A 19749-nucleotide genomic window follows, 5' to 3' on the forward strand; every position below is an offset into this window, starting at 1 on the left:
TAAAGGAATGGATTGAGATTTTAATGATACAAGACGAACCGAATCCCCCCTTTTACCTACAACATTACGTTTCATTTAAAACTAAAATCTATTCCGATCCCCTGGTTTGTGGCGTATCAATCGTTTAAAAATATTAATCTTAACAAACTTATTTGATAGTGTGTTCCGAACCAGCAAACAACGGAACAAAACAAAAAAAATAGAAACGAACAACATACAAATACTTTTTTACAACATAACGAGAATATCATTTGATTGTGTTACAAAAACAAATGTTCAAATTATACGTCTAAAGGTTTGATTGAATAGTTACGCCACCACACCCACATGTTTTTTACATTTTTCATTATATCTCGCCTAGTTGTAAATTACTCTTCAACTTTTTTCTGTTCATTCTACTTTTTATCCATGTTCTATATTTTTCTGCTTATTTCCTCAATTTTGTTAGGTCTCCTAGTCTTGCACTTTTTCTAATTGAAGATGTTGCACATTTATGTTTTGAGACAAAAAGTTCCGTTCTTTTATCATATCTGTTCGGTTCATTCGAACATCTCATGTGTTGAACATTTTAAGGATGTATTAACTAAACAAACTATAAAGTTTCGTAAACTCGTTCATCTTTCATTTTATTTGAAGTTTCATCTCTAAAAAATCTATTAAATTACCTGAATCCAAAATACCTTAATTATAGTGGAAAATAGAGTCACAAAATGCAGCTTCTCAACCGAATGCCAATACCTTTTCCTTGCGAAGCCGTTCCTCGGAAAACGTTCCTGCTGGAGCTTCGATGTGTGTTAGTTGGTTTATTGTGCCTCCCCTGTGCGGCTCCCCTTCCCGTGCCGCAGCTCAGGCCAAATTTTCCTTCTCTGGAAGCCGCGTAAAGGGGAACGCACAACAAAAAAAGATCTCGCGTCATAACAACGCCACCTCGCGCACTGGGAAAACTCGACGTCGACGAGCCCTTCGCGGCGGTCATCATCGCGTTCATCGTATTTTTCCCCCCACCCCTCTTCCCGCACATTTTTCGATGTCGATGAAAGTCGCGCGCCATTCGAGCCCCAACACCGCGGCAATAACGCACGCGATCGCGCTCTCTAGTCTTGCAACAGACGCTCGCTCGATCGGACGTGCCCTTTGTCGCTCTTCGGCTGTCGCCAGTGTCAAGTGTGTGAAAAACCTTCACCAGCGAAAAGTGCAGCTTTCCCGCGCAAGTGTGTGACCCGCGTGTTTGTGGCGACGATTTGTGAGGTGGAAAATTTGGGGCCGAAAGTGTTTTGTGCCCGAAACAAACAAACAAACAAGTTCACCTCCCGGACGATCTGGGGAACATCGACTGGTGCGTAGGTGTTTTTAACGGTGTGTCGACACAGCTTGATCGCGGTTTGCGAGCAAAGTACCGAAACAGAAGAGAAGAGGACCACTTGCCTTTAGTTTTCTAAACCAACGCCACCGGTGACCCTTACCTTTCGTAGCATCATGGCCGCGAAGTTCGTATCTGCGCTGCTGCTTTCAACGTTGCTGCTGGTGGTCGACTTCGAGCCAGGTAAGCCCCGAATTGACATTCGAGCCCGTTCGAGGCGCTTCGATTGCCTAACGCCAAAAAATCAGACCGCGATTTCGAGAGGAAGGAAGCGTTCACGGACTGTTTGATTAAAAGCATAAAGCAGAAGTTTGATTGGAAGATGGCTTTCATGTGCAACATGTTAGTTAGAAACGGTTAAAAATTTCGAGTAATGTAATAAAATGTCGGAAACCTGATTTCCGGAGCGGATACATTCGAAATTCATTTTATTTGTGCAAAGGATAAATTATGAGGAAAACTAAAACCTAAAATAACTGATGTAAAGATGAAAACCAAGCTGGTTATTTTTTACCTTTTGATGTCACACATTTCTCATGCTACTAATAGAATACTTGAATTTCAAATAAACTTTTTATTTGTACAAAATAAAAATGCAAAATATTCTGTTTTCGATCATTTCATGCAATAAATAAACCATAAATTACAGCTTGGGCAATTTTTGAATTTTAAGCAAACATTCATTGATAAACATGGAAACTATGAAGAACATGTTCGATATGTGGTTTAACACTCATTAATCTGCATACGGTCGTCAAAATCCAATGCCGATCGTAAACACTGAATAGAATGCTTTCAGCTTAAATTGCCACTTTTCCACTCGAGAGTAAACAGTTTGTCTTGCTCCATGCTGACGACACCCTTCCCCGGGCGTGACTGATGTGGAGGTTTGTTTTTTTCTTTCGAATCTACTTGATAAAACTCACATACACGTATCATCGAAGAAAACAAAACACTACGAAACCAGATTAGGCGTTCGGAGCAGAAATTGGGACCGAAAAGTACGATCGATGCCCTGAAGCGCCATCAGCACTGTTTGGCAGCTCATTAAAAACAATTCATTGTGTTTGTCGACCTCTTTCAGGGGGGTGGTTGAAGTTGTTTGGTTTCCCCCTCACCCTTTCTCCCCTTGGGTGGACGATTTTTCTCGCGCACTATTAGGTAATGGTTCAACAAGAGAACTGAACCGGAGAAATGAAATAGGTGAAGACACACTTAAGCGTTTTCCGGAGTCCAAATCTCCGGATTCGTTTCGACATGTTTTGGGGTGTGTTTAGAGTACGCGTGTTACTGTAACCAGCCAAAAGAGAGAAAGAAAGAGAGAGGGAGGGTGGAAGTGAAAAACAAATCGGTTTAACCACTTTCCTTGAACCACTTGAGGCAATGGGAAAATGAGTACGCAGCGCGCCGCAGCATCACGAAGATCAATTAAAAACGCATCTTGGCGCCCTTTCCCGGTCACAGTAAAAGAAAGAAGGGTGCACGCAACAAGGCAACAAATAATAAAAAGACCAACCACGACACGGTTGATCCCTCGTAGTCGTTGTTGTGTTGTGTTGTGGTGGATGGCCCTTCCCGGAAGAAAGCGAAAGGGCAGCCACACGGGGACAGCCAGCAAAATAGTGGGATTGCATGTCACGAGAGTGCGACATTAATTAACGATAAATTTAATCTATTTCACTGCCTTTTACACGAGCATTCCAGAGGGCCGTTTCCTTCTCTCTTGCTCGGTCAGCTTGTCTTGCGTTCCTTGGGAGCGATGAAACGAATGAGATTGTCGAAGGAAAATCTCAAACGCCTCGTTCTAGAAGAGGGGGGGGGGGGGGGGGGGGGTTTAAGCATATGGCATTCCATATGCTATCCGGTTGCCGTACACATACGACTTCGACGGCGAGCCAACTGCCCAACTTTATTGACGAGTATTTATGAATTCAATTAGCTAAAATTCAAGATCAAAAGATCAACTCCAGAAAGCGAGCAGAAGGGTACTCCAGTACTGGCTGTCTCTCCCGGTTCTGGAATCATAAGCTCGTGGGTTTCTTAATAAATGTAGTTAAGTTGATCTGTTTTGTCGTGGTACGTAGACCTAGCTTCCAATACCAGTTCCAGCCGAGCATGTGCGAGCGTTTCGCCAACGGTTTTCGATATTCAAATCGTGCCCTATCCTTTTGCCAGCTTCACGCGACACTTTAATTGCCAACTGCCAAGGTGGTGCAGTTAAGGCTGGTTGCGATCGCGATCGTGGGTGTGGTGGGATTATTTCTTCCCCCCTCCCGCTGGAGATAACCTCCCAACGGCTAACAACGAATCTACCAAGTGGTAACTTGTTCTGCCCTTGCATACTTTAGCACAGCGGTTGCTCCGTACTGCTTTCCGTCGTAAGTGTTCGACTCCAGGTTGACTCATAAAGAGGCAATAAATGGAGTTGAGCGGTTGGTTGTAAGCGACACGGGACTGTTTTAGAACAGCAAACAACCTAGGGATGGTTTATTTTTAAGTTAGCAGACGCCTAACGATGCTACACCGTAATTCACTTGTCCGCCAATTTAGAGGTAATTTGCATTCGTACTAATGTGGTGGTAAAGATGTATGAAATATTACGTGCACACGTGAGAAAAGTTTAACAGCCAATCGTTTTGAAATATGCATGAAAAGTAGCATGTTTGTTAGTGAATGGGCTAATAAGCTGTCCTGAGTTACGTTTCTTCAGGTTCAAAGATTATTTTACATATACATTTACATTTACATTTATTTATTTACAACAATTGTTTGCCTCAAGGGCTATACAACATACAACTTAAATATAGCTTAACTATTATTTTGCAAGTGAATTGAATCATGCACGTATTATTGAGGCTAAGATAGGGGGTTACATTAAGAGATTCGTATCACATCATAAACTTATTAAAACCATGTGCAGTTTGATGCAAACCATTTTTTTGATATTTGGTTAATAATGTAAGTCGCTAAACATTAAAAATAATTAAAATATTATTTAAAACTGACAATTTTGGAAAGTGAGCTTTCGTCTTCGAATTTTGAAGCAATCAACATTTTAAAAACATAAGAAAGGAACATAAGGAAGGAAGGAAATTTAAATATGAACAAGTTGGTTGAACACTTACAATTTCTAGTTGGTTCTTACAAAATATTGTTTGTTTTACTTTTCTCCATGTAAAAAAGGTTCATGCCAGAAAATTTATTCGATAAAGATAAATACAAGAATGTTTAATTAGGTTTATACGCAGTTTAAAAATACCGCCTTTCATATGGTTTGAGGTCACTGGTTTTTCAACGATGTTCCCTATTGTTCCCCTTACCCCCGAAGAGCCGTGCATTATGTTACACTGGCGATGGCCACGTGTTGCCCAGACACATCGGTGGAACCGGTTGACAAACGTTTGGTTTGCCCTTGTGCCCGAAGGCAGCGAAGACGCCACCACCCTTTCCCTTGGCCCTTCCCTCGGCTCTCCGAAGGACACACCAGCATCCACCAGTCGGGTCAGGACGGTGATGTCACGGTGTGTTGTGCCGTACGCATACCGCCTGACACACTTGAGAACCGACGATAATGTTACTCCATTACGCGCAGAAAACAATCGTACACGCCCGCGCTGTTGTTAGTACGTGTTTGGCTTAAGGGGTTTTGTTTTGTTTTTGTCGGAAAACCGTCAACAACAAGTCCATATTAATCCACCCCCAGGTACGAAAGGTGTTGATTGGGATTGGGACGAGTCGCCATATGTAAAATTACCCTTGAGGTGATTTTATTTTACACCGAAAAAAGGCCCGGAAATGGTGATTACATTTCGTGCTATTGTTGGGACTAATTTCTTGTCTTAAATGAAGGAACTAGGGATGGATTTGGTTGGCTAAGCGGTAAGCAGTGCTTCGACCTTCGGAAGATAGTTGAATAATATAATCGAGAATAAAAAAAAAGGTGGGATAATTGTGAGGAATTTGTGGTCTCTAAGTACTTCCTCTCTTCGCCCTGCCACTTATCATAATTTGCATTAAGCCCCAATCGTAGAGGACCCCCACAAAAAAGTTGTCCACACCCAACAGAGAACACAAGAATAGGTGCTTGACTATGCGATCCTCAAAAAGGTGCGCAAACACATCTTGCCCATTATCGTAACGCCCCGTCTGTTGTCTGTCAATGTCGTTGGAAAATGGAAACCCACCCAATGTTTTCCAACTCCTCGTCGCGGCGAATGATCTCATCGATGGCGTTCTCCGATCGTGCGTGTTCGATTAGTGAATTGCGAATACATTACGCACCAGTTGCCACCGGAGTGACGAACGGCTATCGTGTCCACGTGTTGTCCGTAATCTTAATGCGTGGAATGCGGCCAGCAAATATCCGATCCCCGCTCGGGGAAAGAGAGAGAGACACGGGGAGTTCGATGTGGTATTTAATAAATCACATCTTGAGACGCTACTATGGCGACACACGGGGTTATCTCGCACGAAGTCCATCCGGCGACGAACAGGTACTTGCCGATATGCTTGGGACGACGGAACATACTGACCACCCAGTGTCCGGTGGCATTGAGGCGTACATGTTGCGGGGAGAATTTAGGACACCCAACGATTGTGCGCTGATCGCACGCCGGTGCGGCCACCCGGAGTCGAGTCGTGCACCGTTTGATAGGCCGGTGAAGAGGTCATCGATGCAAGCGGCCACTGCTAAATAATCATGACGTGCGCTTAGCCGGGCTTTATTGCACGAACCTCGAGCGATTGTGATGTTTATTTATTAAATCAAAGTTTGCCATTTTTTCAACCATCGCTCACAGTTCATCAGAGGTGTCGTTCGTTAAGGCGCTTGTTTGCGCCATCAAACCTCCACGGTCGACTTTGTGGAGCCTCTGGATTATGTTTTGATAGAGCCAGCACTGATTAGTATCTCCTTCCAGTGCGCCACAGTTCCAGGTCCAGAATGTACAGGGCAGAGTGAAGGTTTGGTCCGTCAAAAACTAACATCGCCAACGGACCACACCTTTCCAGTCTGTCTTACTAATCGCCTCCTAAATGGGTTTCCTTTAATAGTCTTCTCGGAAACCGCTGCGTTGGAGTCGCCTGAGGCGAGAGTGTACGAGGCTGAGGGGAGTAGTCCTGCTAACCCACATCCAGCTGGTTTGAAGCTGATGACTCCGAATCCTAATGGCCTTTAAACGATCCAGAGAAAAATGTGGTGGAAAGGGGTTGAAATGAAACGCTAACTGTGAAAGGTTCGTCGTCACGCGTAACCGAAAGCCATTTGATTTGGTTTGGCGGGAAAAACTTGTTTATGTTATGTTTTCCACCGCATGCGGCGCACCCTCTGACATATCCGAGGCGGTAATAAAAGAAGGAAGGTGGCCTATTCCATGTTGCCAGCTTTCCGGGTTTCGTGGAAAATGTTTGTACTCGTCTGTTCTGGTGCGTGTGTGATGTCTATCCTTGGTATCACCAAAGATACGTGGGGATCCCGAATTTATTGCCCCCTCTCCCACCCCCCTCCCCTTTGGGTTTATTTGGAAAAGCCGGCCGCGTGTTCGTACGGGATGAAGCGTAATGTCGATGGCGCCATTTTTCATGCGTGTGTTGTCTTAACTTGTTGACTTGTCGTCTATGATTCGTAACCGAAAGTCCCTTAATGCGTCTGAAGTTTCTTTGGGGTCCATAAAACGCAGTTTTTATGCACGTTGCACCCAACTTGACCCCGTTACAACTAGAATAACAACATATTTTGGGGGATGGACCACCAATTCTTCTATTGTTACATGGTTTGAATGGCATTTCTAAACGTAAATCAACAGGAGAAACAAGTTATTTCATTCTCGAAATATGATTTGTTTGATCGTTCCATCGATTCCCTCTTCCTAACTTGTTGATGTAACCTCGACACGCTCAACCAATATTTGGCCACCGCCAAAAATGGTCCTCTGGAGCGCGTACCATGTTCATGATGATGTCAGGAATATGTTGCCCGAGGACAAACCAAACATCAGCGTCAAAAGGAACCGGTTGGAAGGGATCCATTCGGTCGGTGACCGTTATCCGAGGAAGAAACATCAACTCAAGCTACACCAAACAAAGAGCACATACCAAAACTCGCCAAAAACCGAACCGTTGACCAACGGGACGGGGTGGGGGGCATGGTGATGCGTTGGCCTGTGTCGATAGTGCGTAACGCATTCCTTCCCCGCGTTGCTCAAGAGGGTTTTTCACAGCTCCGGGCGACAGTCCGCCGTTTTCCTTCGCGCGTGGGGAGATTTATTTTTAAAGCATCATATTTTTAGCCCCCAAAAAACGCAACATCTGTTTTTGCGAAACGGTTTCGTTCGACGTGTGTGGTGTGTCACGAGGAATCTTCTAATCCCGTCGCTTTTACGCGCGCCGGAAGCAAGGTCTCTAATGTATATGTTGCTATGGCAACTCCTATGACGATAGGATAAATAAACTCATCGTAACCCTTCGATCACATCGCCAGGTTTCGGGTTCGGGCGATCGAAAACATAATTTCATCACCGCCATTATTGCACCGCCGAAAACGTGCGATGGAATGTATCTATTTGTTGTCTTTAAAATTCAAATTTCAATGTCGGCCCGGTGGCTTTTAGGGGTTGTGGAAAGCAGGCGGAATTTCTGTGCGTTTGACATTCAGGTCTTCTATGAGTTAAGCATGACGCGCGTTGACGTTCGTGGCGCGGGATCGTTTGGGAACAATTATCTCCGGCCACGTGACGGGGATTGGCAATCGGGGAGTCGGCTTCTAAGGAAGTCTGGTGTGATTAAAGTGCAGATAAGTGGCATTCCATCATCAGCAACCGGTGGCTTTCGTGAAACAGTTAAACCAGGGGTTGACAAGCTTTGTCGCTTCTCTTTAATTAGTATTATAGCGATGACTCATGGTGTATACTTGGAGTAGTGTTTGACTTCTTCGGAGGTAGGTCGATCATTATTAAAAAACTTTAATTAGATTTCCACCTTTCGGCCACTCGGCATGGGAGGATGGATTATTGACTCATGAGCCATAGAACTTGATCGATGTTTGATAAGTGGAGTTGAATCATACCGTTGTCGCTTGAGCGTCACGGTAAAAGGAAGGTGCGTTCGAGAATTAATATGCGCACTCCGTCCGCTTACATCGAGAGACTTTATTTTTCCGCCGCGTATCGGAATGTATGTCAAACAAATGCAGTACTTTACTTTGTTCCCGCGTGGCCAGCGTTGCGCCATAAACTTGCGTCTATTAAAACCAGCTGCACACGCTGTCGTGTCTCCTGAGGCCTGAGGTGAAGAATACCGCACCGGCCTTCGTACATTACGAAGCCTCGGGCCCATCGGAACGACGATTACGAATAATAAGCGCGTTTAGAATGATTTATTCTCAGGGAAAACTATTCCACTCTCGGTCTTACGTAACCATGCGCCGATGTAGAATACCGTCCAGTGCATATATTGCGCACCGCAATACGAAACTCCTCGAACAATCATCTGGCATGCGCTCGACTATGAGAATTGAAAGCAACCTCCACTTGGACAACTCATCCCCGGCGACTTGGGGGGGTGTGATGTTCAGGGTGTGAGAACTTTTCCATGGATACTTCAACCCCCATTTGCGACTGCGGTTTCCATCCGGGAGAAGTACTTGAAATTACTATCATTTATCCGTCAGTCGAGCGCCGTCGTGAGCTTGATGTTTGATTAATGCCCCTACGTCCGTCCATATTTTGACAGATTTCAGAACGAATAATAAAAGCGCGGATTGGGGTACTGAATGATCACGTTTGCACGGGAAGCCAACTGTCCACGTGGCCTGCCTTTTCCACATTCACCAATCACCTGTCACCGGATCGGACGGATTACCGGTGACGGGTGAGGCATATTCAGCACCTCTATTTGTCCTATCATTAGCGGGATTAGTCATACATAAAAGATGCCCGGAAGCAAACCTTCTGGATAATGGGGTTTTTTTCGGGAATTTGTCCACCCCGGAAGTTGATCGGTTCCTGCTCAGATGTGTCAACACTTCGCTTTTTCCTTTCAGGATATCTGTGGAACCGTTGGAGGACTAGAGTCCTTGATTGGTAACCTTCAATATGGCAGATGTTGATACAAAATTAATTGGGTTCACCGAACTCTAGCTTGTCAAGCATATAGGGGATTGATTTATGGACTCTTGGGGGTCAACATCCGGTTTGCCATGTCGAGATCATTTATAATAAATTGAGCCTAGAATAAATGGGGTACTAATTTATTTAAATTATTAATTTTATTGGGGGTGCCCATGGTGCAGCGGTAGCGCGAGGAAACACCACACCACAGGTGTGGAATCGAATCTCGAGTCTGGCACCCTCCGGTATTACGAACGGCTGACCACCGATCTATAATATACCGTCTTTCGGTCACACAAACTCTCTTCGGAGAAGAGGCCTTGTCCCACTAGGGGATGTCGTGCCACATTAAAAAAAAAAAAAAATTATTTAAAAAATAAGAATTATTTATGGTTTACTTTCGTTGAAATTGCCCAAAATGTAAGAACAAAAAAAATACGTGTTACTTATAACGTAACTCATTCCGTTTTTGGTTGAACTTGTCTATTTTTCAATTGACGATGATTTATTCTTTCATCTTGCATGCGAACTCCAATTGAGAAAATATCTTATTTTAATCGCAAACTGATGCTTCCCTTCGTTCATCGACACTATTTCGATCGATGCTGCTCTAGAGGGCGAATTGAATAAATAATTTCCGTAACGAGGTGTTAACATCAGGTCAAATTACTATTACCCCGCGGCGTTGATGGACAAATTGTTGGTAACCGTTGGAGAGGCATGAATTTAAAAGAAAAAAAGCATAAGCAAATCTGACTGAACCATCAACAAACGATCGATCTGCGGATTCGGCAGAAACTGGGTGTTGGGAGTGGCCCTGCGGAGTAGTTTATACTAGTTGGAAGTAAATAAACAAACGTGTCGATACGGCCGGGGTGTGTTACGGCATCGAAACCCCCGGCGTAGTTAACAGGCATGATTGATACGCTAGGATTCACACGTGTGCTTTTGGGGGCCGAGGTGTGTATGTGTGTGTGTTTACGCTATTTTTGCCACCCACCACAAAATATCTAGCAGTAGGCAAGGGCAGCCATAAGAAGCAATTACGTCACGAAACCTCGATCTAATTTCGTACACCGAAACGACGACGACCACCAACATCATCACTATGTGTCAGTAAGTATCAATTCACCGTGCATTTCACAGTGGACAAGCAAGTTATGGTATAAATATATCCTCGGACCGGCGAAAATCCGGTCAAGGCGTGTGCGGAAGGAGGGACCGGTTTTCAGATTTAATCCCGGACCCCTTTGTGAATGATTCGCTGAATGATGGCAATTAGTTTGTTTTAAATCGGCAAGTCCACCGTATTTTCGGGCAGCCAGACAGACTGGCAACTTCCTCTCGATTGTAGTATGATTAGGCTGAATGGCGGCCAGATTTATAATAGCTCGCACTAATTTCCCTCTTCATTCCCCCTTTTTTCCTGCAGCCAACGCCCTCCGATGCTGGCGGTGCTCGTCCGACGCCTCGACGGCCGCCTTCTGTGACGATCCGTTCACGCAGGAGATCGTCAACGAGCAGCAGCGAAAGTGGAGCTACGTCGAATGCAACCACCCACCGCAGGCCTCCTACCCCTTCAACCAGCAGAACCAGCAAACGCGAGCCGTGTGCAAGAAGATGAAGCAAGTCAGTAAGTAGCACAAAAGGACGATGCCGAAGGAAGGCAGCTATATCCTGGCTTAATGTATGCTCCAGCGAGGGACGATATAATCGGAACGATGAGTTCGGGAAATGGGACACACCCATTAGCTAATGCGGACGGCTAACGGCCCGTGAGGCTCTGATCCGTTTCCTCCCATATCCTGAACCGGGCATTCGTTCCCGAAGCAGCGGTGTGTTCACGTGTCAGAGCAAGAGAACTTTTAGGGAGTGCCGAAAAGATTTATAACTTAATTTCATAAGTGCACGTGTGCTCGGCACTCGCTCGCTGACGGGGGGTTTTGATGGTTTTATCGGTCAGGTGATTTGAAACTGACACCGAGCACGCAGCGCGAGACATCGACGTCCGTTATCTGATGGCGCAAAGAGATACTTAGAAATGACACAATTTCGACAACGGCTCGTCTCGTGCTCTTGGTTTCAACATAGCCGAAAGCTTGCCAAAAATCTGTGACTTTTGATTTTATTTGTAGCTTAATTTTTTTTTTTTGAAATTTGCCTAATTTCTTGATTTTTATGTTTTTATTTATTTGCTTACTAATTTTACAATGGGACTAAAAAATGTTTTCCTAGGTCTATGTTTGTAGTTATCCGAAAAGATAAAGGCTCGATCCTCGCCATGTGTTGATAGGGCCATGCCTTGACGAGCCTCCTTTTTGGGTCGTGGCAAAGTAAAGCCTTATTAGCTGCGGATAGAATTGCCAGTCAGTTTAATTACCATTCAAACCCACAGACATTTACCATATCAAGACGACGGTTCATGCGGGCACACTGTTGCCGGAAATAACGACCAAACGACCAGCTATCGACTTTGGCAAACCTGGCCCTTCGGCATAGGGCTTCAGTTTTCCCACGTAAAACTAGTAGAAATGTGAAAAAGAAGATGAATGGCGACGGCACAGCAGTCCAACAACGACAACTGGCGCAACCGGAAAACCGGCTGTCCCCCCCCGGCCCAGGAGGAACTTATCATGCACGGGGCGTACTCTTGTCATCGCCCGGAACGACGATGATCGTCACAGTCAAATGTCTCCGTCGCCGGTTGATTGGGCCATAAAAATGGAGCTGGAAATGGGTTCTGGTGGCCCCCACACGCCCAAGAGAATATCGCATCTGTCATCATGCGGAGGTTTTTATGTATTAATGGCGATGTACTTCCGACTTTAGATAGATCGACCGTGGACCACTTCCGCCGTGTGGAACTGTTGGAAAAAATCATGGAATTCATATTTTTTTGTTTTTACTTTTATTACCCTGTATCGGTTTGAGAGAAATTTTACTCCAGTTTGAACGAGTGAGAAAATGTGTTATTTTAAGTGTTGCTTCAATCATCCCCCTTTTCACTCGTAACGTTGTTTCGTGCTGGGAGGTGCTTGTCAGAAACGTGTTCATATTCATCATAAACGAGATGGCCACTGCCCCAACCATCTGCGGTGTCCATTACGCAACCAACCTCCGTTTTCTTCTTGGTTTTTAAGCGCACAAGCAACCAGAACCCATCATTGGTGTTAGGAGCATTCTCACTATTAAAATGGGTGGCCTTTTGCCCCGGTTCGTTTGACCTTGCAACCATACGGAGATCCATCACCAACGGAAAGGAGCCCATGCAACTGTTGCGGGGGAAGAATGCACTTGTTGCAATCAAAATTAAACACAACAAGAATGTCATACCTAACAACCGACACCACGTGCGCGCATGAATAAAACTTGACGGGTTGGAAAATCTGCACGCGACAAACAAATTGAAATTAATCTGTCCACTCGCTATTTTCATGATCAGTTTTCCGTGCATTTTGGTTTGATTGCATTTGTGCATTCGGGCACAACGATTTGATTGTAGAAAATTGACGTGACATGTAACTAATTACTACCGCCTACCGAGATGCCCTTATCGTTCGATGGCAATCGGGCACAACGTGAGCGTTACTGAAGCATGGGAAGCTGGCGTAGCTTAGAATAATGTTCAAGAACTTTCCGAGGTGCATTATTCACCTCGGAAAATTCTTGAACATTATTCTAATTCCAGCGTGCATTTCAAGGCATCAATTGAACCGTGGGAACTGCATGTACCATGGTTCATGAATTACGGCAAGTTATGAAATTATGATTTTTTTTTTGTCTGAACATTGTTTGCTTTGTGTTTGCGATTCTACAGAGGTTGGCAACCTTTTTATTTAAGTTTGCGATAAACTGAAGTAAAAAACAACGTGTATCAAATCGTTCCAATTATTTATCAAACGCTGCCGAAAGTTGCTCTTTATAGAAAGTAGTTTCACTTAAAAGTTATATTATGTCATATTAATTTATTTTTTATCATACATTTTAAAACATACTTTATATGATCGTAAATGTTCCCTACGTGATACATTTTGAGTAAGAATGTTTTTTAATTTTTTTTTAATTTATATTTTGCTGCTATTCGATGAGCATTTTTACTATTGTAGAACTGTTTTATCTGGTGCACGATGAGTATTTTGGGAAACATGAAACATTGTTTCAAAATAAGCGCCGGATTGAACATGGTGTTGTTGAAAGATTAATTGTGCCGATATCATCTGGCAATTAGCTGAACAGAAGCTCACAATGGTCTTAAAAATGCAATCACCTTCAGCGCGCCATTGCTGGAACGGTGATTATTGTATCACACTGGCAAACAATTGCTGTTTGTTTCGGCTTATGTTCTACACGTGACGCTGTTCGAGAACGTAGGGGTCGATCGTTTGATCGAGCGCACGATTATTCATGCATCCAACACCCCATGCCCCCAACGGTGGACTTTCAAGTTCAAAGTTATACCTTCGCGATTTGGTTCGCATGAACGGTTCGCATTTGAATTTGAACAACGAATCAACCTTGACGGATGCGCCGGTTTGCCCTTGTAACGGTGACCAAGAACGAACCCAGCACAGCTGCTTCTGTCGTCGCACGATCGGTTGCTGATGATGATGTTCTTATTTTGAATAAGCCAGTGCATTAACTCATCACATTTTTCCGCTTGTTTTTTTCTCTGTTGCAGTCAACGATCGTGTGGTGGTGTCGCGCTCCTGCTCCTTCGAGGACGTCAATGCGCCACCGAACGCGTGCACGAACACCCAGACGCCGTCGTACATCAAAACCGAGTTCTGCGAGACCTGCCTCACCGACGGCTGCAACGGTGCATCGCAGTACGGGCCGGCGGCGGTGCTGGTCCTCGTTACCGCCTTCCTGGCGAAACTGTTGTCCTGGTAAAGTGGGGCCACCGAAAAATGCAAGCGAAGTAGCTACATCATACGCGCCCAGTCGTCCAGAGCAAGGAAGGACAGATTTCTACAGCGATCGTATCTCTCGTTTCGAACATAAGTGCACGACGGAATTGTCACACGTTTTTGCGGAATCTCATAGCGCACCGGCTCACCGGACGATGCCTTAGGACGCTGAAAGTGTCCGGTAGGAGTAAAAGTATTCAGAATCGAATCCAGTTTTAAATCTGCATAATAAATCATAAAGGATGCAACATACTACATTAAGTTTGAAGTGTACGTTACGAAAGCGATCTATTAACATGTGTACGTTAGAGTAAGTTAAACCGATAAGCAGGAAGATCAATGTACAAATTTCATTAATAAATCACAAGCATATCAGTTTACAGCAATGGCAGTCCAAAAACAGCACTAAAAGCTGCAAATACAAATATTTGACCCAAATTGAATATCAGGTATGATTCCAATTCCAGAAGTATGATTTCATCCACACTGACTTTGTTGCATGTTACATGATTCAAAATTCTAATAGATTGATTGTAGATCACTTGGAGTTACGTGCTTATCGTAACCGGAATGATAATGTTACAGAGAAATTTGTTTTACAGTTGAAAATGTTACCTAAGAACAAATATCCGTTTAAGAAACAGCTGACATCCATCCCATATGTTCTACGCATACCGAATAACACTAAATGTACATAATTTAAAGTAAATTCAATAAAGTTCCAACAAAAACGGTGTTGCTTATTTCTGTTTAATTGGGTGAGAAATGAAAATTTAGATGATCGACGTCGTGTTCTGGTAAGTTTTAGAAAACACTCTGAAGCTCTTTGATAACAGAAATGTTTAATTGAGTTACGATGAACTTACATTCATATGGCACATAACACAAATTAGATTTGCGCGTAATTTGATTTTTTAAATGCTGCTGTAGGTTTTGAATAGGTTTAACAAAATTTATTTCATTTGTAAACCTCATTAGGCTACAGCCCTGGTAGACCGATTTAAATTGTAAGTCGTTACGTAAATTCCAAAATTGAAAAGCTTTTCAGCGCACAAGGGTAAATTTCTGTAGAAGCTGAAAGGTACTAAAACCTCTTTTCGTCCTTTTATTTGAGAGACTATTTGTGAAACTAGAATAAAAAAAATCAAAGATTAAAAGGATTTGGCAATTTTCGTTTTGAAAATCATCTTTAACGCCAAGGTTTATCTACCCCTTAAAGCTAATTTCCGCAATAACTAGAAATTACAGACAAATCTTACTCTAGAGAAAGTAGTTTATCTATCATAGATCTCTTATATGAGGCATGAATTAATAAAATCTGCCCAAAGACTAAAAACCAGTTATAATAACATACTTTGGTCATTTCAGCCGTTATTTCAACATGTGATCAAGGTGCTTGAAGCTATGATGTAAGAACCTTGTATGGGAGTTGTCAAACAATGACAGCACCATCGATCATTCAATCGCAGACGAAACGCGAAACAATTAGCCTCGATCGTGTGCCTTAAAAACTAAATTTTTAAGAATATTCAGTGAAATAGTGTAGTATCGAAGCCAGCTCTGTTTAGAAAATCTCTACTTGACGACACAAATAATCAACGAAATACTCAAGAACCATGCAATCTCGGAGCGTTTGCTTCGTAGTGGGCAGTTTGGTGTTGCTTGCTTTTGGCGTCCAAATGGGTGTGTACCTTGTTGTCTGCCGCACGCTTGATCGAGTCTTTTCATCGCATTTCGGATGATTTCTTTACTCAATCACAACGCTGCTGACTGGTGAATGATTTACTGATTGGTTGAATAATCTCTTGCTTCCATCATTTATTGTAGGCTTCGGCATCAAATGCTGGGAATGCCGTTCAGATTCTGATCCCAAGTGCGCCGATCCGTTCGACAATAGCACACTTTCGATTACGGACTGCCGGCAGCTGGATGAAAAATCGCATCTACCTGGCGTGAAGGCGACGATGTGCCGTAAAATCCGACAGAAGGTGCACGGCGAGTGGAGATACTTCCGTAGCTGTGCCTTTATGGGCGAGCCGGGTATCGAAGGCGACGAACGGTTCTGCCTAATGCGCAGCGGTACCTACAATATCTTCATGGAATACTGTACCTGCAACAGCAAGGACGGCTGCAATGCGGGATCGTACCGCTCCCCGACGATGGCATTAATATTAAGTGCCTTGATAGTATTCTTATCGGTTGTAGCAGTTTTTCGTCGCGTGTAAGTCCTTCTGTGGTCAGGGCATAGGTTAGCAGAATCTTTATAAAACTCTAGAAGCCATAGAGAAGTTACGATAATTGGAGGGGAGTAACTGCATGCGAGTAAGTTACTGTTGCTGTGTTCTATTTGAAACGAAACATTCCGTCCACTAATGGAATCTCATGCCAGTATTTGGTGCAGCTTATTTTTTAACATTTCGAACACATGCTTTTTTAGCAAAACGATGAAATAAACCTTTTTATAAAAGTATTGAATCAGTAGTGTAGTAATTTTATTATTTTGTGAACGAAAATCCAACATGTGAGATGTATAGATTTACATTCTTCTTTTATTAAAATTTATCTTTTTAAAACATATTTTGATTTGTCTTGGAGCTTATAAACAGCTAGTTTTACCTTACGATGGAATGATTCAGATCTAAATTGGACGGTACAACTGGACGGATGTGAATTCTATCGGACATGGAATGCACAAGAAATTGTGAGCCGATCAATGCTTACGAAAGAATCTTAGCTAGAAAAAATGTTTGTAGCAAAACCAGACACAGTACGGCATATCGAGCGGGTACAGTTTTCGGTGCATCGTTGCACTCATCCTCCACGCAGTAGCATTCTTCCCAATAGACGCCGTTCTCGTATACACCCCAGTTACAAACTCCAGTCACACCGGTTTCCGAGACGGATGCGCACTGCCGAATGACCTGACGCCATCGTCCATCCCCTGTGAAGAAAACCTCTTTGAGTATGATCGTTCCATCCTCACCGAGTGAGCATTGTGGGGAGAAAACTTACAGATAAATCCTCTCGGACTTTGATGCACAACCTTCATGCAGAAGGAACCGGGCATATGAGATTCCTCGCTGTTGCATTCGATGGCAATGTTTTGCGTGATGTTGAACGCTTTGTAGGCTCCACAGTTATCCTGACCGATCGGGTCCGTTTGCGAAGAACACTGGTAACAGCGAATGGCAGTGGCTGGAAAATGGAAATCAGAACAGGTATAACAAGATTCCATTCTAGTGCGAACTTTCTTCCGCCTAACGAATAGTGCCACTCCCTTGTCCCTGAGCGTTAGGTGTTGAGTGAAATGAGTCACCAGGAGCCAAACATACACACTTACCAGATCCAATACTGATCGCGACGAGTAAAGTTTTCATTAAATTGTTCATTTTGGAATGATTGTAAAGAATTCCAATGGTCACAAAACTAAAAACAAACTAATGAGAAATAAATGAAGCGTTGCGCTGAGTTGTTTACAAATGTTGTTAGATGGCAGTAACCAAGGTACTATTATTCGCAGGTGACGTGTTGTAGGTCAATTTGACATCTCGCATTAATTTGACACATCCGAACCATCGGGCAACAAGTGGTCAAATTCGAAGTGGTCAAATTGGTCGTTAATTTATCTGATTTTTAATTTATCGGTAATAGAGTAAATGACCGTCGGGCATAGTTTTTTCGGTCGTGGCAACACCTCTTTTATGACTATATACCTAATGCATGCAATAAGTGATGCATTAATTCGTTAATTTCGATCTGCATGTTGCCCCACATTACCTTATACATTTTATTACCTTGAGTGGTGATTGCTTTTATTTCAATTATTCACCATCGTTATGTGGGCTATGATTCGACATAGATTGATCCTGGGAAAAAGCTTGCGCCAAGTAGCGTCGAGATCGATTCGATCGACTTTCCCGTTGTGTACGTGACAACATTATTTAAGGCAAAGCGATGTGTATGTCGTGTCTATCTTAGCACGTCCCATACTCGCGGTAGCTGCAGTTGTTGGTTAAGTAAATTGGTTGACCTTCGATGACGTTGGCTGAGAAGTTGCACACCACGTAGACGGTTATTTGGTTTTCCGATGCGTCGAATTCCATTAGAGCACACCCCACCTTTGTTGAACGATCGTTCAAAATGTTTGCCTCGTTTTCTGTGTTGGTACTGAATTGTAAAAGAAAAAAAGATCATGAGTTTTCATTCGCACATTACTCTTTCTTCAAATTCAAAATACTTACGACGCCGAGTAACTGCTGAATGATGCTTCACCATTAAAATATGGGCTAAAATCGTTGTTACTGTTGAAAACATAAAAAAATTTGCGTGAAGTGGTTAATGCTGCTAGGAAAGCTGGTGAGCTAGTGTAAGTAGCTATAAACTGCCCAACATCGACGTAATCTGCAGTATTCCTACAATCATCTCTCGCGATTATGCAAGAACGTGCATTGTGACCGGCCTGTGTGGCTAATTTCGCGTCCCACCGAAGCGGGAACATTCGATCAGCCTCAGGATTACCATTCAATCCCGAGGCATACGTATCGCGATAATAATTAAAAGTGTTCAAGATGTAATGTTTTTCTGCTGCGAGAACCTTTTTTACTTTTGCGTTAAGTCCATCGCATTCCGTTCCTCCAGTGATCGGAGGTGGGTTGCACCCGACATTCGTAAGCCCCGTAGCACAGTAGGCATTCAGAGCACAGGAGTCCGTCGGACCTGGATCAGGAGTAAGTCCTCCAAGGAGGAAACAAGCTGTGAAAGAAATCGATCAACGTGAGAAAATGAACAACAAAAAGTTCGCTTTCAAAAGATAAAGGAAACAATCCATACTTACAGAACACTAATTTGTCCATCTTTACTTGTGCTCTAAAGAGCTGGCCTATCGAAACACAATCAGTACTGGCGAGATTGGCAATGTTTCTCGATTCTTCAAATCTCGAAACGTGCCGCTTTTATACCGTTGAAATATGGATATTTGCATCTGCGTGGCGTGTCATAACATATGGTTTTTGAAAATGTACGTTATCACCAAGGCCCAATTCACATAGGGGTTTTCTGGAGCCAGCCGTAAGCAAAACACGCCCCTCTTTTTTGAAAAAAAAACCATGGTTTCTTGTAAAAGTACCGGCTGTTAAAATCAAGTAAGCTACGTCGAACAACGAAGACAAACGTTCAACGAAAGATGAAGAAAAAACGCAGACGTAAACTGTACAACGTACAAGAAAACATATTCATCGTGAGGCTGGAAGTGCAGACGAAGTAGCATCTGAGAACTTTCTTGTCTGGTTTGAAGAGATAATTGTAAAAAAGGGTTGTAGATACTATACAACAAAAACTAACTCAATTTTTCGGTAGACTTAGGGAAGTCCGTTCGCTG

At 43.4% G+C, this 19749-nt stretch overlaps 3 protein-coding genes across 3 annotated transcripts; 2 read left to right on the forward strand and 1 right to left on the reverse strand.

Moving 5' to 3' along the window:
* The first annotated feature begins 1414 nt into the window (after positions 1–1414).
* Positions 1415–15092, forward strand: LOC131263960 (uncharacterized). Its single transcript, XM_058266248.1, has 3 exons — positions 1415–1543; positions 10898–11098; positions 14144–15092. Exons 1-3 carry the CDS (start codon positions 1477–1479, stop codon positions 14353–14355), a joined length of 480 nt encoding a protein of 159 aa, XP_058122231.1. The 5' UTR covers positions 1415–1476; the 3' UTR covers positions 14356–15092.
* A 738-nt stretch (positions 15093–15830) lies between these two features.
* LOC131262185 (uncharacterized) lies at positions 15831–16844 on the forward strand. Its single transcript, XM_058264131.1, has 2 exons — positions 15831–16055; positions 16200–16844. The coding sequence occupies exons 1-2, from the start codon at positions 15989–15991 to the stop codon at positions 16595–16597; spliced, it is 465 nt and encodes a 154-aa protein (XP_058120114.1). The 5' UTR covers positions 15831–15988; the 3' UTR covers positions 16598–16844.
* A 34-nt stretch (positions 16845–16878) lies between these two features.
* Positions 16879–17852, reverse strand: LOC131262186 (uncharacterized). Its single transcript, XM_058264132.1, has 3 exons — positions 17713–17852; positions 17385–17567; positions 16879–17313 (listed from the first exon to the last, which is right to left on the reverse strand). The coding sequence occupies exons 1-3, from the start codon at positions 17759–17761 to the stop codon at positions 17090–17092; spliced, it is 456 nt and encodes a 151-aa protein (XP_058120115.1). The 5' UTR covers positions 17762–17852; the 3' UTR covers positions 16879–17089.
* Positions 17853–19749: the final 1897 nt, after the last annotated feature.

Source organism: Anopheles coustani, chromosome 2 (assembly GCF_943734705.1).
Source record: "Anopheles coustani chromosome 2, idAnoCousDA_361_x.2, whole genome shotgun sequence".
NCBI lineage: Eukaryota > Metazoa > Arthropoda > Insecta > Diptera > Culicidae > Anopheles > Anopheles coustani.

Coding starts and splice junctions, on each gene's coding strand:
- LOC131263960 (XM_058266248.1), top strand. CDS start 1,477: ATGGCCGCGAAGTTCGTATCTGCGCTGCTGCTTTCAACGTTGCTGCTG. Junction 1,544..10,897: donor GGTGGTCGACTTCGAGCCAG/GTAAGCCCCGAA, acceptor TTTTTCCTGCAG/CCAACGCCCTCCGATGCTGG. Junction 11,099..14,143: donor CAAGAAGATGAAGCAAGTCA/GTAAGTAGCACA, acceptor TCTCTGTTGCAG/TCAACGATCGTGTGGTGGTG.
- LOC131262185 (XM_058264131.1), top strand. CDS start 15,989: ATGCAATCTCGGAGCGTTTGCTTCGTAGTGGGCAGTTTGGTGTTGCTT. Junction 16,056..16,199: donor TGCTTTTGGCGTCCAAATGG/GTGTGTACCTTG, acceptor CATTTATTGTAG/GCTTCGGCATCAAATGCTGG.
- LOC131262186 (XM_058264132.1), bottom strand. CDS start 17,761: ATGAACAATTTAATGAAAACTTTACTCGTCGCGATCAGTATTGGATCT. Junction 17,568..17,712: donor CGCGATCAGTATTGGATCTG/GTAAGTGTGTAT, acceptor TCCATTTTCCAG/CCACTGCCATTCGCTGTTAC. Junction 17,314..17,384: donor AAGTCCGAGAGGATTTATCT/GTAAGTTTTCTC, acceptor TTTTCTTCACAG/GGGATGGACGATGGCGTCAG.